This window comes from Bos indicus, chromosome 13, assembly GCF_029378745.1.
Source record: "Bos indicus isolate NIAB-ARS_2022 breed Sahiwal x Tharparkar chromosome 13, NIAB-ARS_B.indTharparkar_mat_pri_1.0, whole genome shotgun sequence".
In the NCBI taxonomy this organism is placed as follows: Eukaryota; Metazoa; Chordata; class Mammalia; order Artiodactyla; family Bovidae; genus Bos; species Bos indicus.
The window spans coordinates 31,272,045-31,299,448 of record NC_091772.1 but is presented as its reverse complement, the minus strand read 5'-3'; the positions used below and the strand labels follow the sequence as shown (position 1 = coordinate 31,299,448).

Sequence of the window (27,404 nt, the reverse complement as noted above, 5' to 3'; positions counted from 1 at the left end):
TTTGATGGTTCTGAATGTAGTCCATTATAATGCTGGCTGGCCCACCCAGTCCTGGACCTTCCCGGTTTTTCATTTCTGTGCTCAGATAAGGCTAGAACTGCTTCCGTAAGCTCCAACTTCTGTCTGTCTTCCAAGTCCAGTTCTATATTCTCTATTGCCTAAATTGAGGGGCTGTGTGGCTTATCATTCAAACCAGGACAGTTTTGAGAGGGACACTGGGTATAATCCAGGACTGTCCCAGTCTAATGAGGATGCATGCTTGACATTGCTGCTGCTTTTTATGTTTTATTTCTTTTGCTTATTTCTTTTTATTTAAAAAATTTTTATTGTGGTATAGTTGCTTTATAGTATTGTATTAGTTTCTACTGTACAGCAAAGTGAATCAGCTATATGTATACATATATCCCCTCTTTTTTTATTTTATTTTTCTTTCCATTTAGATCAACACAGAGCACTGAGTACAGTTCCCTGAGCTATGTACCATGTATAAAATAGTATACTGTGTATAAAACGGTATACTATGTATGAAACAGTTGTCTGTTTTGTACATAATAGCGAATGCACGTCAATCCTAATCTCCCATTCATTCCACCCTGCCTCTCCCCCTTGGTGTCCATACGTGCGTTCTCTACATCTGACATTACTTCTCGGAGATCTCCAGGGAAGACACCATTGCCATGCTGAACGTGCCTGGTGAATGTCCAGTCCGTGAGTGCCTGAATGGGTCTCTGATGGAAGTTACTGAAACAGCCAGTTTTTCTTTAATCATTTAGCACTTGCTGGCTGATTCCATCCTTGGCCGGAGAATAAACCATCATCAGTCACGCACACAGCACCAGCTATCTCACCCTTCTCCACCCCCTTCACCTTCAGACAGCCCTCTACCCACGATTTTCTTCCCCACACGTTCATTTTGGCCTGAGACAGTGTTCACCCACATACCATTTCTTTTTTTTTGTTTTTAATTTGCTCTTGTTTGTTTCTGTTTTATATTGGCGTATATTGGAGTTGATTTACAAAGGTGTGAGTTTCAGGTGTACAGCAAAGTGGTTCAGTTATACATATATATAGCCCTCCGCTCTTATTTGGATCCTTTTCCCATATAGGTCATTACAGAGTATTGAATAGAGTTCCCTGTGCTATATAGTAGGTCCTTATTAGTTGTCATTTTATAGTAGTAGTATGTATATAATCAGTCCCAGTCCCCCAGTATATTCCTTTCCTACCCACATACCATTTCTAAAGGCTAGAGACAGAATGAGAGCCAGGGCATGGCAGCGTTAACTGTATGCCAGCACATTTTCTCAGTTATTTAGTTGACTTTTGGAAGTCTATTCTACTTTGAAAATGCCTGGGCAAAACAGGGCTCAGTATTGCTTTAGGACCTTTAATAACAGTTTGTCGTCACTGTTCTGCTGCCACTGCTTCCGGACAGTGTATGACTAGCAGGGCCTGAAGCTAGGCTACTCCTGCCCTGGAGGATTTCCTAGTGTGTGAGTAAGTAGCAGGGCAGGTCAGTGGGGAGACCTGATTCCATTTTGCCCACGTGATTGACTAGGGTGGCTTTTGTACTTTTAAATAACCCATTCTATTTTGATAGACCTTTTCTCCCTTCTTTTTAACCAGTGCAGTGTCAGTATAAGATCCACAATAGACTCTGCATGGCCAAGTGGAGGGGAGTGGCAGCTGCTTGAATATATGTCTGGCTCTTTGGTCTTTGCCTGTCACAGGCTTTGTGATTGATTCTGAGATTTCAATTCTGTCCAACTTAACAGCCCTCCCAGCAGACCCAGCCCAGAGTCTTTTGTTGCCCTAAATATTTCCTCAAAGGTCTTTTATTAACTTTGCCTTTTCTATTCTTATTTTTCTCCTTCTTATTTAATATGTAGCCCTGTAGCAATAATGAGAAAGACAAATACATCTATTAATAGTAATGTGATCAGGTGAAACAACACATACATTTCTCTATTAAAAAAAAAGAACTTTCAAACTTCATTTTCTCTCCTGCTAAATGCTTGTATAATAGAAAAGACAATGAAAGGGTTGAAAAAACCCAACTTTCTCTTATTAAATCTTTCATTATGAATGTTAGCTGGGAGAAGAGCAAAGTTTTTTTCTTCTTAATTAAGGTAGTTGTGATATTTTAGGAAAAATTAAGGCAGGATATTGGATTATCAGGGTCTTTTTTTGGCAAGCAGAATTATTTCTGTGACACTCAGACAAAGTATTTGCTTAGTGTGAGTGTCTGCCAGTTTTGGTTTGCACCATCTTTGTTGGTTTTAAAATCCCTAATTTTATCTTGCATGTGGTCACTTGTAATTCACCTCTTTTGCATTTAGGCATCACTGTATTATAAGTGGAAGTGCAATTTCTTGGAAGGGTTTTTTTCCCCTTTCCATCTTCCTAAGGGGAATATAGACATGATGGCTAAGCTTAGGCAGCCCCTTTGGACTGTGAGGTGGGATTCACGCATTGGGAATGGCTGGGCAGCAAGAAACCAGAAACTCTGTACTACCCATGTATAAGTGAGAGAAACTCTGGTGTAACTCCTGTTATTTCCAGTTTGTTCTCATATGACTCTGGCTATTGTCTCAACTTACATATCTTTCGATCTATTTTTTCTGGTTTTATGTGAATGCTGCTCTTGGAGATTTTTTGTTTTCATATCAGACTATATGCCTCAGAGATAAAGGAATGCTATATCTAGTGGACAGGAACAATCTTAACTCTTATAGATGTGTGCAAGATGCTATGCAGTGTCTAAAATCTAGCTTCACATGTTAGAAGTGATCATGGTAATGCTTTTAAAATTGTAAAATTGCTCCTTTTCTTTGCCTGTCTCTTCTTCATTCTCTAAAGATTCAATCCTAAAGTCAGTAAGTGCAACAGAAAAAGAGACACATTCAAGCTTTGGGGGTAGGAGGGTGGCGGTGGGCATGGTGGTCCAGAGCCGGGTATGGAACCACGAGTGCGGTGAGGAGAGCATCTGTGCAGGGTAGGGAGCCTGGCTTGAGGGGTCTGAGCCCGATTGGGATCAGGTTGAGGTAGGTAGGCGAGCAGGTGAGGAGGTTGAGTTGGACAGGTGTCCAGCTAGGAAGAAAGGGCGTGGGGTGATGGATTACTACATTAATACATAGGTTGCATAGTTGAAAGAACCCAGAAGGTTCCGCAGAGCCCACTCACCCAGGGAGTTTATAAAGGCACAGGACATAGCTTAGCAGGGATAAGAAAGCACAGGTGACCATAGGGGCCCCAGGGGCTTACTGGCGCAGTCCACCACCCTTCCCTGCCTCAGGGGCGTTTCTTAGTTGCTTAGGACATACTTTGTCTCCAGATGTGAACTTTCTAGACATATCTGAGTAGTCCGGGTGTTGAGAATGCTTGGACTGAAATCTCTAGCATGGTCTTTTGTGTGCGACTGGTCAGCCATCTGCAGCCAAGTGTAAGCCAATGACCTGCATATCCCTGGATGTGTGAACAAGCTGGTCCTAGAGCCTCCAAGGTCTCTGCTGCTTTGAACAGAACATGACACATCTCGAGCTTGCCTACTCATCTTGACCTTGACTCAGTGTCCCTGCAGGTCAGCATAGAGCTGTTCACACCCAGATGTGAGATAACTGCGCTTCGTGCAGTTACATGTAGGGGTACTGACTGCATACGTAAGTAGCTTAAAGATAAGGGAAGCCAGAGTTCTCACTGTTAGGGAACTACAAACAGGAAAGGGAGAACACTAGAATGAACCATGCAGGGTTGTATTGAAATTGATCTATTGGTGTGAACTTGGGATTTTCAATAATATAGTGAAATCTGCAGAGATGTGTGTGTATTCTCTAATTCCATCACCTGAGAATACTGAGACCTCAAATAACAATGAGCACATCTAGGGCCCAGATTTTGGCTTCTAAGTACCATTTTCTGCACACAAAAAAGAAGCAAAGCTCACTGGAGAAATGCTGATGGATTCCAGGCCTGTGACAGTAAAAGTGCAAGATGAGTTTGACTGTCTCATGCCAAAGAGTAGAAGTACTCAGCAAGTGAGGGGGACGTGTCAGAAGGACCAGGCAGCCAGCTTGGATGGGGGATTCACACCAGCCACATCAGCGACCATCGTAATCTGAACAAATGATGGTAACCCGTTGACTGAGATGGGAAACCACAAAGCCATACAAATGGAAGTAAAATGAATTTGTGATTTCTCCACAGCAGCCTCATGGATGTTAGACTGGATGATTCTTTCTTGGGTGGGCTGCCTGGTGCATTTGTAGGATGTTCAGCAGCATCCCTGGGCCCTAGACGCCACTGCTTAGATCAGTGTTCAGCACCAGTGGTGCCTCAGATGGTAAAGAATTCGCCTGCCATGCAGGAGACCTGGGTTCGATCCCTGAGTTGGGAAGATTCCCCTGGAGAAGGAAATGACAACCCATTCCAGTATTCTTGCCCAGAGAATTCCATGGACAGAAGAGCCTGGTGGGTGCAGTCCATGGGGTCACCAAGAGCTGGACACAACTGAGCAACTAACACTAACGCAACAGAAATACAAGGTGTGTCACATAGGAAGGTTTAGAGTTTCTAGTGGTCATAGTTGGTAGAATCAAAAGAGCCTCCAGACATGGCCTAATGCTCCACGAGGATCAAAATTGCCCCAGTTGGGGACCACGGAACACATGTGGGACAGGATTGTTACGTAGTTTAGGTATCCTTGCTCCTACTCCCCTTAGAAAATGCTAATTACAAGGGCAAAGGGTAACTTTACAGTGGAGAAGCCTGGCAGACTCAGGTGATCGAGGGAAGGTCACGGTAATGGAACGGATTGAAATCTGTGCCAGCTGATAGGATGCAGTGAGAAGACGACGGCATTTCCCCAGGATTCCTGCTGATGGTGCAAACGTGAGCTAATCAGGAATACACAAAGGTCACAGTGCTCTGTGGTGACTCAAATGAAAGTAAATCCGAAGAAGAGGAGACACGTGTATGTACAGCTGATTCACTTTGTTGTACAGCAGAAACTAACACGACACTGTAAAGCAGCTAGACTCCACTGAAAATTAAAGGACAAAACCACACGCAAGACATAATACAAAATACCTTGGCCTGTGTGCTTCACAATCTCTGTGGTCTTGAAAGTCAAGGAAACCGTGATCCAGGCTAAGAGGTGACTTGACGAGGCCTGGCAGCTACGTACATTGTGGATTCTAAACTGGATCCATCTCTGTTAAAGAACTGTTTGGGACATTTGGTGAAACTGGGGTGGCTGAGGGCTGAGGATCAGATGATAATGATGTACTGTGCAGGGGAATATCTTTGTAGGAATACCCTAAATTTTATTGGACATAAAGTTTATGAGTCAGGACAGAGAAATGGGTCTTTGTATTGTACTTTGAACTTTTCTGTAACTTTGTGATAGTTTGAACAAAAGAAAAATGCTTAGAAGTTGCAGTCGGGGTGATGCATATTTTTTTCAAGGATCAGATCAGATCAGATCAGTCTCTCCGTTGTGTCTGACTCTTTGCGACCCCATGAATCGCAGCACGCCAGGCCTCCCTGTCCATCACCAACTCCCGGAGTTCACTCAGACTCATGTCCATCGAGTCAGTGATGCCATCCAGCCATCTCATCCTCTGTCGTCCCCTTCTCCTCCTGCCCCCAATCCCTCCCAGCATCAGAATCTTTTCCAATGAGTCAACTCTTTGCATGAGGTGGCCAAAGTACTGGAGTTTCAGCTTTAGCATCATTCCTTCCAAAGAAATCCCAGGGCTGATCTCCTTCAGAATGGACTGGTTGGATCTCCTTGCAGTCCAAGGGACTCTCAAGAGTCTTCTCCAACACCACACTTCAAAAGCATCAATTCTTCGGCGCTCAGCTTTCTTCACAGTCCAACTCTCACATCCATACATGTACTGGGTTCCAATCCTGAGACTGTTCTTGAGAAAAAATATTTGTCTTATCGTTTCTTGAAGGGAAAAAAACTGTCGCATTAAAATAAGGTTCATATAAAAAGAATACTGGAAAAATTTCTAATATGTTTCTTTACAAATATATATTTCACATTTAAAACTTTAATATATATTAAGTACACTAATTAGTATAAATAGTATATAATCATTTAGATTTATACATATAAATATACAATTTAATATGTATAAATAATAAAAGGTAAATGTATATAATTTACATATAAATGTAAATTTAACAAATAATAAATATATGGGTGTATACATATTATGTCAGTAAGTATATATATACACCCACCCACCCACCCACCCACACACACACACACACACACATATATATATATATACAGAGAGAGAGAGCTTGCTGACGACAAAGTGAAGTTTTAGAACCCAAAGTTGAGGTCACTTTTTAACTCCCACTGGCTTTTTTCTTTTTTTGGTGAATTTGTATACATATTTTCTTTGTTGGTACTTGGAAAACCCTTTTTCTTTTCTTTTTTAAAGGCAAATCTAGTCTTTTTCAGCAGTTTAAGCTTCCATGATCATATTTGAAACTGGTGAGCCATCTGCTGCTTCTTTGAAATGTCAACCACACTTGAGAGGAACATGTGGAGGGCTTTTCCTCTGGTCATCGAGAGCATGTAGGAACATTTCGGGGTTGACAGTGACTCGGGAAGCAGTGGTCCGTCTGTGTTGACGGGCTGGTTTTCTAAGCATGGGCTGGGGAAGGTTGTTCCTCCCAGATCTCCTGATGGTTCCCTTAGTGAGATGGATTGTTGAGGCTGGACCAGCGCTCCAGGTCGCCGGGCAGAGCTCACTGGCCCTTGTCCTGTTTGTTCCTGTGACGTTAATGCCGTTAGTGCTAAAATTCCATTAGCGCTAACTCGCTGTTCTAATTGCACCATTTATTGTGTGGCTTTTCCTCATGCGGTTTGACATTAAACAGACAGCCTTCTGTGAATCCCTGCGTCTATTTTTGTGAGTGGTAACACTCCAACCTGTCAAAAGAACTTAGCAGGTCACCTTGCAGGAACGTGAGTGTAATTTGGGTACATTAACTGTGTTTTTCTCTTTTCTTTTCCAGTCACCCTGTCCCACATCACACAGCTGGTCCTCAGCCACAACAAGCTAACAAGTGAGTCAACCATTGCTGTCCTCTGTTCACAATTTCTGACTTGTAGGTAACGTGGCAGAACTGCTAATTCTTCTGTTTTCCTCGACAGTAATGACAAATGATTTTTTGGGCAAAGTGAAAGGGTACTGAGATGGCACTAAGATATCTGAGCGTACTGTCTTCCTGTATTTTGTAGTTTTCTCTGTTTTGAGGATTTTTCCTCAATTTTTCATGTATGTAAATTGAAGGCAGACAGGACATTGTTCCTCTGATAATGGTCCCCTTTGGGCATGCAAACTGCTGCAGTGACCTGAAATGCTGAGACTTCCGTTATTATTTTATGGGAAAAGAGAAGCTTATCAAAAAACTGTTGGAGGACTTCCTTGGTGGTTCAGTGATTAACACTTCATCTTCCAATGCAGGGGGTGTGGGATTGACCCCTGGTCGGGAGCCAGATCCCACTTGTCTCATGGCCAAAAAACCAAACCATAAAATAAATAATATTGTAAAAAATTCAGTAAAGACTTTTTAAAAAGTGATCCACAACAAAAAGAAAATCTTGTTTTAAAGTTGAATTTTTTCAGAGCAAAACATTGTTAGCTTTCATTTCTACTTTCTCCTCGAAAGGGGAAAATGTCATTATTGATATACTTTCTTTCCCTGCTTGATGGCGGCGGGTGGGGAGCATAAAATTGTAGAAGTGATAGAAATTTACATCTGCGTTTTTTAAGTTCTTGAGTCTGATTTCCAGGGAAAATTGTCCCAGGCATTGGGAGTGGTACAGTTAATGTATAGAAGGTTTCACACCTCTTGGTAAAGCGTAATCTTGTGTGACTAACGTGGGCCGTTTTATTCTTAGAGCTGTGGCTTAAAAGGTGTTAATGATGGGGCCCGCTGTCCTGTCTCATGTCTGATTGTGTGTCTTTGTGCTTGCTGTATTTCCTGCAGACTTGAATGCTTTTCTGATCCTGTGGCAAGAATTTGTGTGAGTTCGGCGAAACAGAGCAGAATGTGATGTTGAGGGACTTGTGTCATGAATTTATGTGTGTGTTGCATTATATACAGCTTGAAGCAATGTCACAGAGCTGTTGATTATGGAGAATTAAGAGTGGCAGTGAGGGCCCCTCGTGAGCAGGAGACAGGCAGATCAGTTCGTTTTTAGCCAGAAGCGAGGGCAGAGTGACACCACGGTCACGTTTGGGTATTGGAGCCCCGGCAGCTGACAGTGAGGGTGACAAGTCACGTGTGATCACTGCTGTAACGGGTAATACGCTGCTGCTTTCATTGTTTTTGTAGCGAATGGTCCTGTTCTCTCTCCGCTGAGACCCTAATCCCAGTTCTGAGGGGATTTGAAGTGTGTTTTGAAGGTGGACTGCACGATCCCTAAATTCCCCCAGATTTGGTGAGCAGAAATTTCTGGTGCTCTCTCTGTCGTGTAGTTCATGAAAATATTTCCTAATTGCCAAGTTGACCACTGGTGTTCAATCCTGCATCATCATCAGAGGGAAAAACAGTTTCCACTGAAAAAGGAAGCCAAACCTGTTGTGTTCCCATTATACCATTAATTGATTGGTTCCTTAAAAAGTCTTATGGACAGTCATAGTTTTTCTTTTTATATGTCCATAACGAAATCTCCAGGATCAGGGTGTTAGTTTCTCTTTCTAGACGTGCAGGATGAGATTAATTTAGGGAGGCATAAACAGAGGTAAGTTGTGTCTGCTATTAAAGAGGTTTGCTGTGGATCCAAACTTTTTCTCCTCTTTCTCCCCCCCTTCCCCCTTTCCCCCCCTTTTTTCCCATTTGAGACACTCTTGACCTAATCCAATAAGCTCTAATTAATCGTCTTGGTAAATTCTGTTTCAAGCCATTGTGAGTGGTGTCAGTGACGCCCGATCTGTTTCACTAAGGTCAAATTAGCATCTTTTACTATTTTTCTGGCATTTAAATGAATGGCTTCGCTATGGTTTTTCCGGTGTTTATAGTAAATATGTCCATCTGATGGAAAGATAAATATGCATTACGTGGAGGTGGGTGAGTCCGGCCTCCTGTCACTTTTCATTGTAATCAGTGTCTTTCACTTCCCGTGCTTTTTAATGGGGACTAGCTGACAGCACCACATTCAAACTGATGGGACTCAAAAGATAAACCCCTCAGCACTCCTTTTATCTTGCATGCTCGTGTGCCAATTACACTTCTGATGTGTCCTCTTGTATACCTGGGGGACGAATCACCAGCTTACTCACGTTGGGACTTGGTCTGGGGACAGCTCTCAACTCTGAGGACTGGAGTCAGTATCTTGGAGCTGTTGGAAGAGCGTGGCACTGAGCTGGCCCTCTCTTCCTGCTGGTGGTTTTGACAGATCAGCAGGTCCCCTCAACATAGTACAAGTGAGGCCATGAGAAAGGGGAGAGCAAGCTGATGACCCTCAAATTCCCAAGATTTTGTGAGCAGGAATTCTTAAAGTTTTTGACATGAGAATTTGTCAGGGTCTTTCAGAATTGTCCGTCTGATCACTGTCAGAGATTCCTCATTGTTACAGTGACATGATTGACGTGTAAATCTGGGGGAGTGGGGTGGAGCTGGTGGGTTTTGGTGCAGTCACTGGGGGTGACTCTGCGGGTAACAACTCCTTCAGTCCATACAATGTCTGCAGTGGATTAAAGGAGGTGGGAGGTGCAGTAGCGAGGGAACATTATTTTTTTGCTGTGATTGGACAGGTGACTCTCTGGGCCCCGGATGGAGGTGCTTGCTTGCCCAGGGGGAATGTTTGCAGAGTAAAGATGAGGCTCTTCCGCCAGGCTTTCCTGCTCCTCCCTTCCTCCCCTGCCTGCCCCACCCCCCGCGCGTCTTCCTCTTGGCCCCCCTGCAAACTGGAGATATCTCTCCCCCAAATCCTATTGTTCAGAGACTTTTATTTATTTATTTTTTTGATGTGGACCATTTTTAAAAGTCTTTATTGAATTTGTTACAATATTGCTTGTTTTATGTTTGGTTTTCTGGTCACAAGACATGTGGGATCTTAGTTACCTAACTAGGAATCGAACCTGTACTCCTGCATTGGAAGGTGGAGTCTTAACCACTGGACCGCCAGGGAAGTCTCATATTCAGAGACTCTTGGCACCAGCATGGCTCTTCCTTGTCCTGTCACTTCCTGTTCCGTCCTCTCCTGCCTGCTGGATGCTTACAGTGACTGTAGCTATGAGAGTTCCCCTTCTCCCTTGAGCGACATGTCCTCCCTGCTTGATGCAGACCATTCTTGGGAGGACCCTTTTGCCAGTGAACTCTTTCCCCAGCTGATCAGTGTCTAAGGAGTGATCCAGTACTGATGCTCTCGACTGTGACACTGCCTGGAGGACAGCACAAAGGCCTGTGCTTCATCCAAAAAGCCAAAGTAGAGGGGGTGTGGTCCTAGAGAATTCCTTTAAAGTATTTGTTCAAGCCTCCTAGGTCACCCCAAGTATTGTCTTTTGACCTTCAGTGGTCCGGGGTACGTAGCTACATTACTATGATCCAGAATTACAGCTTCTGAGGGTGTACCTTTATCTTAAGGGCGGTGGTAAGCTTTGTTGAAGGCGGAGACCATCTTGTATTCCTCTTTACTGCCCGTTGCTGAGCTCAGAATGGTTTCCCAGGAAGCCCTCATGTAAAGGCAGTAATGGCAGGACCAGGGTGGGAAGCAGGGGGTCTGGGTGAAGTGGTCAGTGGAGGAACCTGACAGTTTCTTCAGGATCAGTCAGTGTGCGGGTCTGAGTGAATGTAACCACTGCACACTTCTGTTCCTTAACTGCTTGTAGTTTCCTTTCAAATGTGCTGAGCAGTGAGAAACAGAGCCTTATATCCTAGGAGTTGCTGTCTTTCCCCTTTACGTGGCCCTTTCACAGGGAAGGAATGATGTACTAACATGGTACAGGCAGGCCTCACTTTATTGAGCTTGGCGGGAATTGAATTGGCGGAAATTGAAGGTCTGTGGCGACGCTGAGTTGAGCAAAGCTACTGGACCATTTTTCCAACAGCATTTGCTCACCTCGTGTCTCTGTGTCACTTTGGTAATTCTCACAATATTTCAAACCCTCCACCAGCAAAAAGGTGACAACTGGTTGAAGGCTCAGAGGATGGTTAGCATTTTTTTTTTAAGCTTTGTGTTTTTTAATAAGATATGTACATTTTTTGGACATAGTACTTTGCACACTTAATAGACAGCTGTAGAGTGTAAACGCAACTCCTACAGGCACTGAGTAGCCAAAAAGTTTGTGTGACTCAGTTTATTGCAGTAGTTGCTTTGTTGTGGTGGGTGGTCTGAAACCAAACTTGCATTGTCTCTGCGGTGTGTCTGGCTCCTCAGGGACACCCCAGGATACACAATTGGAAAGCTGGGGTCGTGACCAGCCTTGGGGCAGACCTGGTGGGCTCAGCTGAGTTGACTTCTCCACAAGGAAATGAAGACCTCCTACTATTCTAGGTCTCCTGGATTGGCCCTCTTGTTACCCGTTCACTTAGCTTTATGTATGCATGTGTGCGTGCTAAGTCACTTCAGTTGTGTCCACCTCTGCAGCCTTTCAGACTGTAGCCCACCAGGCTCCTCTGTCCATGGAATTCTCCAGGCAAGAATACTGGAGTGGGTTGCCATGCCCTCCTCCAGGGGATCTTCCCAACCCGGGGGTCAAACCCAAGTCTCTTATGTCTCCTGCATTGACAGATTGGTTCTTTACCACTGGTGGCACCTGGGAAGCTCTGTTTCATGTATTTAAGATCCCAAATGATTTACTAATATTTTTAAACAGTTAATTGTAGGTTATGTTTCTTGAAATTAGGAACGCTGTCGTATGCTTAGGTATTGTACATACCACCCCACAAAAGTGCCCAAAGCAGGCCGAACATGAAGCAGACCCTTGAGTTAATGCCAGTTGATAAATGGGTTGGTAGGTCATGAGTGGTGGTGAGTCCCAGCTGTCTGCGATGATAGACTCAGCGCTTGCTTGCTGTCAGGGTCTCTAAGAAGGGGATACAACATTTATTTCAAAGATGGTCTTTCTGTGTCTCTGCCTGCCTGCCTTTGTGGTGACCCTCCCTTATAAGCCAGTGTTAGCTGGGTCTTTTGCAGTCTGCATCTTATCTAATCCCTGGTTCTTATGGTCTTGGGAGTATTAGCTTTGTAAATGTTTTTCTACTTTTCAGTCTTAAAGAGGAATTTCTGAGAGAATCGTTTTAAAACTTGTCCACTAGAGGTCACTGTTGGGATACTTTTTTCCCCCCTTCCTCCTCATCTCATGCTAAAAGATTAAAAACCAAATTGGTGTTGTTAGAGGACGAAATTTTTTTGCAAGCTTCTCTCAGGGTATGATGTTGCTGCCATTTACATAGGCCAGTTTTGCCACAATTAATGTTGATCCTTCCATAAGGAGGTATGTTATTTTTCTTTTGACTCCCAAATTTAAAGTACACGTTCAGTTTCACGTGTCATGTTTAGTGTTTATTATGGTTTCTTTCTCATGTTAGAAACTTTCCTTCCAATCTCTTTAAAGTGAGAGAATTCTCTTGCCTTTTATGTATTTTTTTTGTATGGAGTATACATAAAATTTTTTTCTCCCTTGGAAGAAAGTTTAAAATATATATGTATGGAACCCGATTTTAATTTAAAAAAAAAGTGTAATACTTAGGAAAATATGATTTTGTGCCCGTTTATATTGGTTCTTTTACTGAATGCCGTCATGTAAGGAGGAATACTATGCATTATGAAATGACTCACATTTTGCATAAATGATAAAGCAATCTAAGTATTAATTTTTTAACATGATGCTTTTCTTAATTTTAAAAAGAAATAGCAAAACCCAGTACTTCAAATATGACAACAGTATTTTCCATTTTGTGACCTGTGCATGATAAGGACTAAAGCCTGATCATTTTCTGCAAGAAATGCAAAGAATGTCTTTTTGCTGTGTACAAACATTGATCAGCAGGTTCTATATAAATCTTTCATAAGTGTGAGTCTCGGTATGTGATTACTTAGTTTTACACTTGAAACTTTTAAGTGTCATGTAAAACGTTTTCTTGAGATATTAGCAGCTTTGCTGGCCGTTTCAAGCCTTAACTGGGACCATTTCTTGTCATCTAATGTGTCAGAAATGACTAGACAAGCAGTAAACATAAGTGTTATAGCAAAACTTGTTTCTTTTTCTTAACAGACTATTTCTTACTAGTTTTAACTTATATATGAATTCAAAATTATAGTGAACAAGTAAATGCCAGGATATTTGCTTTAGTGATTTCAATAATTTCTTTGGTCAAAACATTAAAACAAATGTAATGTTTAAAGATTTTATGCAGATGTATATATTGATAGGCTCTCTACTGAAAGTGTTATTGTAAAGGAATTAAGGAGGATGTTTTGCATGAAAATATTACAATCTCATAATATGCAGGCCCAATTATAATAAAGAAAATTAAGCAGTTTTTTAAAAAGCATAATAAATGGAAACCCTTTTCTAGAGACATAATTGATTGTTGAGATGAATGAGAAAAATTAACTGTCCCAACTTGTAAGAATGACCTTCACCAGTCTTCCAACACCTTTCTGTTGCCAAGTCTCTAGTTATTTCCTCTTTCATAGATTACTTGTCATGCCTTATGCAAAAGTTCTAGTGCATGGCTTGTACAAAATTAAACTATGAGGGGAGAATATGCAAAATAAATTGTCTCTGTGTCATGAATTTATCTTGTGACAATATCAAAACAACTTGCTGTTTGCATTTTAACAGAGTATGAATGTATTTATAAACCAGAGGCTTTGATCAATAGCTTATTTTTCTAATTAGTGCACATTCATCAATTTGTTCCTGTGCCATCATTTGAAAGATTGGATTTGAAAAAATGTGTACATAATTGTGAGTCAGACAGCTATTAATTGAACAGTGTCTTTCCAATAGTACCACTGGTTAGGTACCATTTACAAAATTGCCTATAGTTGGGAGTTTGTTTTTTGGCGGTTTTAGTTAAGGAAGCATGTGGGATTGTCGCATGGAAGCATCTATTGATCCGATAGTCCAGAGCCAGCACATCCCAAGGCTAACATGTGAAGTTGGAGAAGTGGTTTTGATACACTTGTGTCCTCTGCTCAGATACTTGTCGTCCTCGATCCCTTTCATGTCAGCCCTTCCATCCTGAACGCACCTACTCTAGAATCTCTCTTCTTGGAGTATTTTCCTGTGCCCAGAGGAAGCGAAATAAGGGTAGGTGTTAATTTTTCCACAGTATGTTTTTAAAAGGAGTGACTTCACTTATGGGAATTTCAGAAAGATGGCAGGCTGTGGCGATCCTCATGTGTGGGCAGATTGAACCTGTCACTTTCCACACCGCCCACTGTGGGGAGTTCATCTTGGATAGGGTTTCTTTTACTGTTTTTTAAAACTTTTTTATTTTTTTAAATTTTATTGGCGTATAGTTGATTAGCCGTATTCTGTTAGTTTCAGGTGTACAGTGAAGTGAACCAGTTATACATATGTATATGTCCATTCTTTTTCTACATTCTTTTCCCATGTACGTCATCACAGAGTATTGAGCAGAGTTCCCTGTGCTGTATAGTAGGTTTTTATTAGTTATCTACTTTATCTGTTTTATATATAGTAGTGTGTATGTGTCAGTTCAAATCTCCCAATTTATCCCCACCTCCATTCTCCCTGGTAACCATAGTTTGTACTCTACATCTGTGACTCTATTTTTGTTTTGTAAATAATTCATTTATATGATTTTTTTTTTTAGATTGCACATGTAAGTGATATACCTTTGTCCTTCTCTGACTGACTTCACTAAGTGTAACAATCTCTAGGTTCATCTGTGCTGTGCTTAATCGCTCAGTTGTATCTGACTCTTTGTAACCCCATTGATGGTAGCCTGCCTGACTCCTGTGTCCATGGGATTCTCCAGGGAAGAATACTGGAGTGGGTTGCCGTGCCCTTCTCCAGAGGATCTTCCCAACCCAGCGATTGAACCCAGGCCACCCACATTGCAGGTTAATTCTTTACCGTGTGAGCCACTAGGGAAGCCCAAGAACACTGGAGTGGGTAGCCTATCCCTTCTCCTGGGGATCTTCCCAACCCAGGAATTGAGCGAGGGTCTCCCACATTGCAGGTAGATTCTTTACCAGCTGAACTGCCTGGGAAGCCACGAGGTTCATCTGTGTTGCTGCAAATGGCGTTATTTCATTATTTTTTTAGTGGCCGAGTAATGTTGCATTGTATGTATGTACCACATCTTCTCTATCCATTTCTCTGCTGATGGATGTTTACATTGCTTCTATGTCTTGGCTATCATTTACCATTTACAACGGAACCCTCAAATGGAATTGATCTACTAGCAAAAATTTCTGTGTAAATCATCTGTTGACTCTCACATAGATAGTGCATGTATACATGTGTGTCATGCAGGGGAGGAGGAGAGATTCTAAAAGATGCGATGCTTGGGAATAGACACTCTTTTAGAGTAGTGCTTAACATTTCATAACTCACTGACCTTTTTTAAGAACAGAGTGAAAGCTGTGTCCATGATTCCTAGAAAACTACACATAATCCTTAAAATTTCAATAGGTTTGTAGATCCTGTTTAAACCATTCATAAATTTTTTAGGGGCACATGCAGCTCAGATTTAGAAACCTTGGAGTTGGAGAAAGATAACAGTATATTTGCAGTGTGGATACACTGATGATGTTTCCTGGAAATATGTACAAAACTTTGATAAGGTTTTTTTTTTTTTTTTTTAAGTTAACGTGAAGCTCATTCTTTTTATGATAGCTATTGTTTTTAGGTATTTTTTTGGTGTGGACCATTTTTAAAGTCTTTATTGAACATGTTACAATATTGATTCTGTTTTATGTTTTGGTTTTTGGCCCCAAGACATGTCGGGTCTTAGCTCCCTGACCAGGGATCGAACCTGTATACCCTGCATTGGAAGGCGAAGTCTTAACCACTGGACCACCGGGAAAGTCCCCATCTCGTCTAACCTCTTGCTGTTTCTTAAGCAGTTTTTTCCTGCCTGTGTAGCGTTTACTCCAGGCACCTGATGCTTAGTGGAAATGCCTGCCCTTCTCTCTCTATCTTGCTCATCCTTCCAAAAGGGGAGATGAATTCTTACCTTTCTCCTCGAAGCCCTCCTTTGCAGCCAACTATGTAGAAGATAAAGGGTGAGGTTATTCACAGCTTTTTAGCCTTGAAGGACCAGACCTCCCAGAAACCGTGACCTGAGTGCAAGAGGCAAGGGTGGCTTTGGATGCCCTGCTCTGTGTCTGGGGCAAGAAGCAGGCTTCACATGGCTGAGGACGTGGAGCCGGAGCTGGGGGCTTCGCATGGCTTTGAGCCTGTGTTCCCCTTTCCCCTGCTGCCTCCTCTGTCGGTGTCCGTGTACAGGTAACGCCCTGCTCCAGGGAGTCCCGGAGCTCGGTGGACCAGACATTGGCCCTGCATCTTCACTTTTTCAAATGGATGAGCAGGGAGCATCCCTAAGGTTGAAGGCATAGTTGTTATCATTAGAAGAGGAGTTAACAAGGTCCAGGGTGGATTTTTCTAGCACTGGGCATTTTCCTCCACCCCCTTCCCCCTGCTTCATGTACTCCATCATCAGCACCAAGACATGAGACAGGGAAGGTAGAGAAGCAACTTCGCGTGGATGATGTCTTGCTGAAGTCATTCTTTTTCTTTTTAATTGGAGTACGGTTGATTTACAACGTTTTGTTAATTTTTCCTGTACAACAAAGTTCTACATAACGTATGTAAAAATCTTTTTCATTTTCTTTTCTTCCCATTATGGTTTATCACAGGATATTAAACATAGTTCAATATGGGCTATACAGTAGGACCTTGTTTATCCATTTGCTGGAGTAATTCTTTTTTTTCCCAGAAGTACCTTTATTATTTATTTTTTTTTTTTGGAGGATGGTTGCTTTACGATGTTGTGTTGGTTTCTGCTGGACAGCAATGAGAATCAGCCTTCATGTGTACATATATCCCCTCCTTCTTGGTTGAGCATCCTGCCACCACGCCCCCACCGCCGGCTTCCCACCCCTTTAAGTCATCACAGAGCACCAGGCTGAGCTCCCTGTGCTTATACAGCAGCTCCCCATTGGCTATCTTTTTTACACATGATAGTGTATATATATCACTATAAAAGAAGACAGGAGCTGTCGGCGAAGCGTGATGTGTGTGTGTCTGTGAATTGTATTCGTCCATTGTCTCCCTCTTAATAATCTTGGATTGAGTGTGTGTGTACCCATTATAATGGTACTTTTTAAAAATTTGAGAGCCTAAATAGCTCGTTTTCACTGAGCTGAGCATGCTTTCTACGTTGATTGATTGAAATGTATTCAGTGTTCTTTTCTCTCTCGTTCTTTGCCGTGTTTCCTTCCAGACTTCTTGGGCATCTTTCCTGGAGGAAGGGCTCCCCATCCTTTTCTTGTCCTTCACTAATGTCACTTCCTCCCAGGTGATGGAAGGTCCCTGCCTTTCCCCTTAGTGTCTCTGCTCTGACGCGCCTCTCAGACAAAAGCTATTTGTGGATGCCCTGCTGGTGGACGCTGTATTCTTTGCTCACTGAAGTGTGATTTCCAGGGTGTGTTACTAAAACAATTCTGGGTCTGGAAGGACTAAGACCACGTGGACCTTGTTTGGTTCCTTCTGGGAAGTTGATTGGAGATTCAGACATAACTAAGTTTGGCGTCCTCAGAGGAGCAGAAATCCATGCTTGTCAGCTTCTTAGAACATTTGTTTGACTGTGCGTACACACTTTTCGTACCCCAGGGACAGATATTTTTGCATGTTAGACTTTACACTATAAAAGCTGACTTACAGCTTGCTTGTAACTTCGCCTAATTTTTGGGTAATTGATTATTCTCATTGTTGCTGAAAGAGTTGAACCATTTTTTTTTTTCTTTGCAGTAAATTACGCGAGGAATGTCTTTGGTTAGTAAAATGACTTAAGCTGCAGATTTAAAAAAAAAATTGTTTTCTTGTGATGAGAACTTCTTTTATTCTTTTTTTTTTATGGCTGTGCTGGGTCTTTGTTGCTGCCAGGGTTTTTTCCAGTTGAAGTGAGGGGGCTGCTCCCTAGTTGTGGTGTGTGGGCTCCTCATCGCGGTTGCGTCTCTCGTTGAGGAGCACAGGCCCTAGGCTCTCTGGTTTCAGTAGTTGCTACTTCTGGGCTCAAAAGTTGTAGCGCACGTCTCAGTTGCTCCACGGCACGTGGTATCCTCACGGCCCAGGAACGGAACCCGTGTCTCCTGCATTGGCAGGCAGATTCTTTGCCACTGTGAGCTGCAGAATCTTAAGGAAGCCCGCGATAGGATGCACTAAGTCTCTCCTTCTAGGTGTGGGTGGTCAGTGAGTACCGCTGATTAACTGCAAGCAGCATTGCTCTTGTCACTTACAAGGCTAACGATATTTGGGGGACCTTGGCCTTTGTCAGGTGGCTACTTAGCTCTTTTGCTCTTTGATTTTTACCTTGAGGAACTTGTAGATCCTGTTAAATGAGAATTTGCTCTGCTGTTCCATAAACTTTTATGTTTTTAAATAACCTGTAACTACTGTAATTCACTGTTTTAATTGCTGCTTTGGGGGAAATCTCATAAAATCTGGAAAACTGGTTATCATCAGTATACTTTTGAACTTCAAGTTCTTATGCTATGATGATTAGTTCATTATCCACCTCCTGCTTTTGACCAGAAAACAAAAGTCATTAATCACTATAGGTACAAATGACCTTTTTATTTCCCCCCTCAATATAAAATTCTGAAGAGCATAATTATTTGCCAGAGTGAGGAAATTCTTCTTTACATGTGATCATTAGAATGGCTTTCAGAACAAAGATTCCTCATTTGCTGATAGAATTGACATCTATATAATTAGTCTGGACATCACCTCTGCGCCATGAATAGACTAATGCCTTCTAGCTGTTGTAGCTAAGGATTAAAAGGACTTTCCTTTCACTCTGACCAAGAATGCACTGATTCATATTTCTTATAGTTTGGTATTTCATATGGCTTCTGTTACTTGGGCATCTTCCCACCAGGGTGAAGAGGGATGGTGGTTGTTCAGTATTATACTCGTCAAATATTGGGACAAAGCAGTGTTTGCTTTCATGATTTCTTCTCAAATGGTCTTTCTCCCCCCAGTGACTGAATAACAAATAATCTCACTCATTTTCATGTATTTGGATATTTTTGGTCATTTTTTCTGATAACTTCATTGCAGGAGTGTAACTTAAGAATCAGCAGAGACTTCCTTGATGGTCCAGTGGTTCAGACTCTGCCTTCCACTGTAGGGTCACAGGTCCAATCCCTGAGAACTAAGACCCCACCTGCCAAAAACTTTTTAAACATAAATAAAACTTGTAAAAAATCATATTTAAAAAAAAATCAGCATACCTGGCTTCATTTGAAAATCCTCTACCGTCCCTTAATCTTCTCTAATAAAGAAATTTTATTTATTTTTTAAATATAAATTTATTTATTTTAATTGGAGGTTAATTACTTTACAATATTGTATTGGTTTTGCCATACATCAACATGAATCTGCCACGGGTGTACACGTGTTCCCCAACCCGAATCCCCCTCCCTCCTCCCTCCCCGTACCATCCCTCTGGGTCGTCCCAGTGCACCATTCCCAAGCATCCTGTATCCTGAATTGAACTTGGACTGGCGATTCGTTTCATATATGATATTATACATGTTTCAATGCCATTCTCCCAAATCATCCCCCCCCCCCACAGAGTCCAAAAGACTGTTCTATACATCTGTGTCTCTTTTGCTGTCTCGAGGAGCCTGGTAGGCTACAGTCCATGGGGCCGCTAAGAGTCGGACACGACTGAGCGACTTCACTTTCACTTTTCACTTTCAGGCACTGGAGAAGGAAATGGCAACCCACTCCAGTGTTCTTGCCTGGAGAATCCCAGGGACGGGGCAGCCTGGTGGGCTGCCGTCTATGGGGTCCCACAGAGTCGGACACGACTGAGGTGACTTAGCAGCAGCAGCATACAGGGTTATTGTTACCATCTTTCTAAATTCCATAGATATGCGTTAGTATACTGTATTGGTGTTTTTCTTTCTGGCTTACTTCACTCTGTATAATAGGCTCCAGTTTCATCCACCTCATTAGAACTGATTCAAATGTATTCTTTTTAATGGCTGAGTAATACTCTGTTGTGTACCACAGCTTTCTTATCCATTCATCTGCTGATGGACATCTAGGTTGCTTCCATGTCCTGGCTATTATAAACAGTGCTGCAATGAACATTGGGGTACACGTGTCTCTTTTAATTCTGGTTTCCTCGTTGTGTATGCCCAGCAGTGGGATTGCTGGGTCATAAGGCAGCTATTTCCAGTTTTTTAAGGCATCTCCACACCGTTCTCCATAGTGGCTGTACTAGTTTGCATTCCCACCAACAGTGTAAGAGGGTTCCCTTTTCTCCACACCCTCTCCAGCATTTATTGCTTGTAGACTTTTGGATCGCAGCTGTTCTGACTGGTGTGAAATGGTACCTCATTGTGGTCTTGATTTGCATTTCTCTGATAATGAGTGATGTTGAGCATCTTTTCATGTGTTTGTTAGCCATCTGTATGTCTTCTTTGGAGAAATGTCTATTTAGTTCTTTGGCCCATTTTTTGATTGGGTCATTTATTTTTCTGGAGTTGAGCTGTAGGAGTTGCTTGTATATTTTTGAGATTAGTTGTTTGTCAGTTGCTTCATTTGCTATTATTTTCTCCCATTCTGAAGGCTGTCTTTTCACCTTGCTTATAGTTTCCTTTGTTGTGCAGAAGCTTTTAAGTTTAATTAGGTCCCATTTGTTTATTTTTGCTTTTATTTCCAATATTCTGGGAGGTGGGTCATAGAGGATCCTGCTGTGATGTATGTCAGAGAGTGTTTTGCCTGTGTTCTCCTCTAGGAGTTTTACAGTTTCTGGTCTTACGTTTAGATCTTTAATCCATTTTGAATTTTATACAGCAGCAGAAGCGTCTAAAAAATTACCCCGGGCATTTCTATTTGTTATTACAACAGACGGAAATCTCCCATTTTTAGTATAAACGTGTCAGGTTTGGGGAAGCAGTGCTATTTGATTTATTTTGCTTTACCTTATTCCCTGTGGGATCTTTGGGCTTTGTCTGGTCAGGGGTGTCCCTGGAAATGGGCCTAAGACAGTAGTGTTTCACCCCTCGCATCGCAGGGTGTGTGCCCGCCTCTGGGTCGTGTCCTGGTCTCGGCCTCACTGTTGGCTCCCATTGAGTCCTCGCTCTGAGGCTCCCTCTTCTTGCACTTGGGGTAGCTGGCAGCCCATCAGTGGTTCCCCATAAAGGTGGCAATGGCTCAGCCCCTATGTTGGGGCTTCAGGGAGGCATGTGGGGCAGGGACCCCTGGTTTTCAAGCCCTGGCCCTTGTGCTTCTGCTTTGCAGGAATCACCAAAGCCGAAAGCAGTATGGATGATGCTGCAGGAAGAGCCAGAAGGGGGAGTTTGGTGGGTAGACTTCCCGTCCATGCTGACGAGAGAAACTCCGTGTGGTCCAGCCGTTTCCGGCTCCCGGCAGCCGCTGATGCCTGGTCTCTTCCGCCCCTTTTGTAGCTGAAGGGGACCCTGTTTTCAGCGCCAACCAGATGGTTCTAAAGACCAATGTGTGACCCCACCTCCCCGGCCCTTCCGTGGGCTGCGCACAGGCGAGCGCCCGTCCTTATGTTTTGCGCGGTGCCTGCTGCACCCAGAGCCTGTCACCCTTCGCAGTTTTGTTTCTTTGGCTCAGGGGCTACAAAATGCTCTTGCTTGAAAAGCCCCCGGATCAGCTGTGCCCCAGCTGGGCTGCTCTGCCATCACTGCCGCCCGGTACCCTACAGTGACCTTCAGGCCAGAAGGACAGTGACACCTTGTCACATGACCACCCTGGGGCACCATGAAGTTGCTGCCACGCAACAAGGTTCTGTGGACAAGGGGGTTTGGTGCTCTTTTCCCTGGTTGTCGTCATCCTCCCCAGGGCTGATTTCCCGGGAGTGATCTAAGTGGAGAAGCGGATGCAACCCCCAGTTTCTGTGCTTTCTCCATCGAAAATGCCTTTCGTTTTGGGCTTCCCTGGTGGCTCAGGTGGTAAAGAATTCGCCTGCCCTGCAGGAGACCCAGGTTCTATCCCTGGGTTGGGAAAATCCCCTGGAGAAGGAAGTGGCTACCCACTCCAGTATTCTTGCCTGGTGAATCCCATGGAAAGAGGAGCCTGCTGGGCTACAGTTCGTGGGATTGCAAAGAGTTGGACACGACTGAGCAACTAACACTTTCACTTTTCCCATTTCATCTGCCCCTAATGTCAGTAGCCCACTGGGCTGGCAGAGAAGTCCTAATTTGGATCAGATTGATTGTTATGATCTTGTTCCACATGATTGGGTGCAGCCAAGGACATATGTATTGGACTCGTGATTTTCACATCACCACTGACTTACAAGTTTTCTGGGGGACTTCCCTGGTGGTCCAGTGGTTAAGACTTTACCTTCCAGTGCTGGGTGTGCAGATTCAACTCCTGGTCAGGGAACTAAGATCCCACATGCCTCATGGCCAAAAAAGAAAAAAAGAAGACATAAAACAGAAGCAATGTTGTAACAAATTCATGAAATGGTCCACATTAAGAAAAAAAAAAAACTTAAAAAAAGAATGTTTTCTGAACCAAAATAAGGGCCCCCAGACCAGCAGCATCACTGACTTTTGGGAACTTGCTGGAAAGGCAGATTCCTGGGCCCCACCCCAAAGTACTGAATCAGAAACTCTAGGGTATGCCCCCAAATCTGTATTTTAACAAGCCCTCCTGGAATTCTGATATACTTGAGGCTTTGAGGCTCACTGATTTGTTTCTTTGTTTTCAAATTTTATTGTAGTTGATTTACAATGTGTTAGTTTCGGGTGTACAGCAAAGTGATTCAGTTACACGTGTACATATGTGCGTTGTTTGAGATTCCTTTCTCATAGAGGTCATTACATAATCTTGAGTAAGGTTCCCTGCGCTGTACAGTGGGTCCTTGTCGGTTGCCTGTCTTATATGTAGTCGTGTGTATGTATGTGTTCTCATCCCAAGTTCCTGATTTATCTCCCCTTTCCTCTTTGGTGATCATAAGCTTGCTTTCGATATCTGTGTTTCTGTTTTGTAAATAAATTCATTTCTTTCTTTCTTTTTTCAAATTAGGTATCGGAGGCCAAATGCTTTAGCATAGACCTTGGTGCAGAGATTGGAATATTCTATGTTCTTGCTGTCCAGCATGGCAGCTGCAAGTGACTGTCAAGGTCTCTAAATGTGGCTACTGTGACCAGGCAACTGAATTACTAATTGTATTTCATGTCAGCTAATCGCAACTTAAATTTATTACTTACTATTTTTCTGTCTTTTTTAGTGTGCATGCGTGCTAAGTTGCTTCAGTCTTTCTACTCTTTGCGGCCCCGTGGACGGTAGCCCACCAGGCTCCTCTGTGATACCCTCATCCCGTTCCCTCACTTCCCACCCCACCACCTCCAGACCTCTGGTGGCAACATAGCTGATCTCTTTTTCAATACGTTTTTTTGGTGTGTTGTGTTGTTATGTTTGGTGTGTGGTTTTTTTTTTTTTAATATTAATAGATTTCACTATAAATGAGATCATACAGTATTTGTCTCTGTGTGACTCTCTTCACTTAGCATGATTCCCTCGAGGTCCATCTATGTTGTTGCAAATGACAGGATTTCCTTCTTTTTTTATGGCCAAATTGTATTTGTGTGTGTGTGAGAGAGAGAGACAGTGAGTGTGTATGTATCACATTTTCTTTATTCATCTGTCAACAGACACCTAAGCTGTTTCCATATCTTGGCTGTTGTGAATAATGCTGCTGTGACCTTGAGGGTAATGACTTTGTTTCCTTCAATTAAATGCCTAGAAGTGGAACTGCTGGGTCATATGGTAGTTCTATTTGTAATTTCTTGAGGAACTGCCACATTTTTCTGTAGAGGTTGCACCATCTTACATTCCCTCTCTAGACTTAAGGAGCCACGGGTAGCTAGTGACTGCATACTCACCCTCCCAGCCCCACAGCATCTCCTGCCATTTATTATTGTGTGAATAAACTCCTGAAAGCCTTCAAGAAAATAAGTTATTGATTGTGCAATGGTTAATTTTATCCTGGAAGAAAATTGCTCTTAGAGTGAAGTTCCAGTTGCTACAACAGTAGTTGATTTAGGGTCTGATGTTGGAGAGAGGGTAAGCTGTTGTTAGCTAGTGGGGAAAGCATGTTCCTGAGTGTAACCCTGGTTTTGTGAACATGTTTCATCATCTGTGCAGTGCTGGTGGCTATGCCTGTTGTATGTGTAACTTACGTGGACAGATACATGTCCTGTTAGGAGTCAGGCTGTCATTCAGAACTGAAGCTGGCCAGGGGTTCTTAGAGTTGGAGCTGTCCGTCCAGTGCTTCCTGCCCTAGGGAGCTTTGTAAAGAGATGTTCATGGAAATCAGGCGAGACCCTTTTTGTCTTGCTCCCCTCTTGAGTGTCCCTAGGCACTTTTGGTTTCTAGTCTTAGAACCATCCAGAGGCTGGTGGCTTAAAAACCTCTGGAACAATTTTTAGTTCATAGATTGAAGAGGATTCAAAGGAAAAGAGGGTCTTCCTGAGCTTGTTAGCTTGAATAATTAGAAATGCCAGAAGATGCTCCGAGATCAGTCTCTGGGCAGAGTTCCTGGGATGACATGACCCCATCTTTGTCTCCTTTTCCAAAACACAGCAGAAGCTCTGGGCCGAGAGCACCCCCAGCATTCTCTGTTCCTGCAACCAGAGCTAATCGTGGCATGCAGGAGCCTGGGCACCCCTGTGAGTTTCTCTAGCAACTGAAGCCTCAGAATTGAGGCAGCCAACGATATTAGTTAGACAGCAAACGATACTAAATTCTCTGTCACAGGCAAAGTTCTACATGACTGAGCTTCCTAATTGAGGGCCCCATTTCTTGCATTATTTAAATCCATATCATTGATTTTTGCAATCACTTCTTCTCAGAATCACAGAATACTAAAGCTGGGTGGAAGGGAATGGAAAAATGGTCATAATCCAGCCTTCCTAATTTAAACTGAAGGGAGTAGAGGCTCAGAGAGGTTGTGAGTTAAGGACACACAGTGAGTTCAGAGCTGGTCAGGAAAGTGCAGAACTAGCCCAAGACGAGTGAGCCAGGCCTCCTGGGTTCTCGCATCACAGCCTCTCAGTTTCTTCTGTGGACTCGGCTCCTTGTCTGTTGACTCGGTGTGTACCACTGGTGGGGGTGGAGAGGGCTCGGAAACTGGACAGATGGATGAAGAAGGGACATCTCAGATGCATAATAAGAAATGTATTGATGCTCACTGCTTACTTATATTTTAAAATGCTGCTTCTTGCTGGTGTGTCATGTAGCTGTTCTGAAAATTCCAAAAGAATATTCTGACCTGTGACACGTTGCTGCTCCCTTTTCATAATAGATTTTCACAAATTGTTCATGGATCTATGTATATGATTTAGCCACTGCACAACTGTTACTCATATTGTTAACTGTTTTTTTTTGTTTTTTTTTTTTTAATGGACAGTTTTGTTGGGATCAGTTTGCTTTCCAGCCACCAGACCTGTCTCTGGTGATTGACTCTGATAACCCACCTTTTTGTAACTTTTTAATTTTTTAAATTAAAAAATTTTTTTTCTCTCTTTTTTTTAAAGTATTTATCTATCTGCCTAGGATCTTTGTTGCATCATGTGAGATCTTTTTTGGTTGCAGCTCATGGACTCTCTAGTTGCAGCACGTGGATGGCATGTGAGATCTTAGTTCCCTGTCCAGGGATCAAACCTGCATCCCCTGCATTGCAAGGCAGATTCTTAACCATTGGACCACCAGAGAGGTCCCGTGACTTACTTTCTTTAAGTAGTCTGCCTCTCTTACTTTATCCCAAAAGTATTGAAATGTTCAGTGCTATAAGTTTATGCTTCTGTGCACAAAATAAGCATTCTCTAGATGCTGGTTGAAAGCATGAATGTCATCCCATCCAGACAGGTCTGAAGGTTAATTTCCTTTGCTTTTAACTACGGTGGGGGTGGTGAGGGGGAGGATTCTGTAGTCTAGGAAGAATATTAGCTGTAAAAATTTTTTTCCTCTTCTTGTTTGAATGGAGTCTTTAGTAAACGATTCACATGCACACCAAAAATCTGGGAAAGGCTGGGTAAATTGAATGTGGGGTTATTGTTTGTGTCCACAGAACAAAGCCCTAAATCACATTTAGCATAACGTGTGGTTTTAAATTGGACTGATTTAGCAAGGAGAGTGAAATAATCTCTCATCCTGTCAAAAAAGGCGATACCTTCAGACCAGCATTTAATTGCATTGGCAAAGTAACTTCGGGAAAGCGGCAGTAATTCTGGCTGCATTATTCTTGGTTTGTGGTTAAATTGAGATCATCATTTTCTCCTGGTTGCCCTAACTTTCTTTATTGCTCTTCAAGCTAATCAGATGAATGTGGGGAGAGAAGCTTAGTGGTAGCTGGAGGGTGAACAGGGAGAGAGTGAGGTCTGAGCAGGGCTGTAGTCCTCTGTCGATTCGCTCTTGACATACTCCAGGGGTCCAGGTAGAGAGAACCCATGAACACCTCTAAATCCAGCAGGCACAGTCTGATGAATTTCCTTGTGGTCATTTATGCAAAGTGAATACGATCCATTCCTGAAAAAGTATGTTATGGAGGGCACACCTAAACATGTGCTTTTGTAGCCAGATCCTACAGGTCGGGCTTGTCTGCATTCCTCTTGGTACTGGGGAGTGAGGTGCTGGAGGAATTCCTAGTTGCCTCAGTGATCCCCTTCAAGCCTACCTTTTTATCTCCATCCCCACAACCAGCCTCTTCAGTCAGCTCATCCACGCCTTGCTCATTTTCCATCTGGACCACTGCCTCTTCCCCTGTCTTCGTTCAGACTAATTCCTCGTCTCCACAATCCCTTCCTCTAGCAAACGTGTGTCTCTGAACTTGTACCAAGCGTCTAAAAGTAATCAAGTCATCGATACCTGAGACATTTTATAAAGCTGAAAATGATGACTCAGCTGTAATGAGCGCTGTGCCTGCCACCTTCCTTCTGTTCCCCTGGGAGTTATCCACTGGGGTTCTTGGTATGGCTGTCTTCTTATATATCTCAGGTTTCTGGGAACTTCCCTGGCAGTCCAGTAGCTAAGACTCCACAGTCCCAATGCAGGTTTCCCAGGTTTGATCCCTGGGGGAGGGACTAGATCCCACAAGCTACAACTAAAGATCCTGCATGTTGCAACTAAGACCTAATGCAGACAAATAAATTAGGAAATCAAACAAACAAAAAACCT

At 42.9% G+C, this 27,404-nt stretch overlaps 1 protein-coding gene across 2 annotated transcripts in view; it reads left to right on the top strand.

Annotated features, from left to right (window-relative positions):
- RSU1 (Ras suppressor protein 1) overlaps positions 1–27,404 on the top strand; it is a 204,845-nt gene that overhangs the window by 20,592 nt on the left and 156,849 nt on the right. Inside the window, exon 3 of one of the 2 annotated variants that reach the window (XM_019973108.2) lies at positions 7,036–7,086. The exons of the other annotated variant lie outside the window; for it this stretch is intronic. Coding sequence (XP_019828667.1) covers positions 7,036–7,086 — 51 coding nt within the window. The remainder of the gene's footprint in view (positions 1–7,035; positions 7,087–27,404) is intronic. 2 annotated transcript variants of the gene reach the window in all.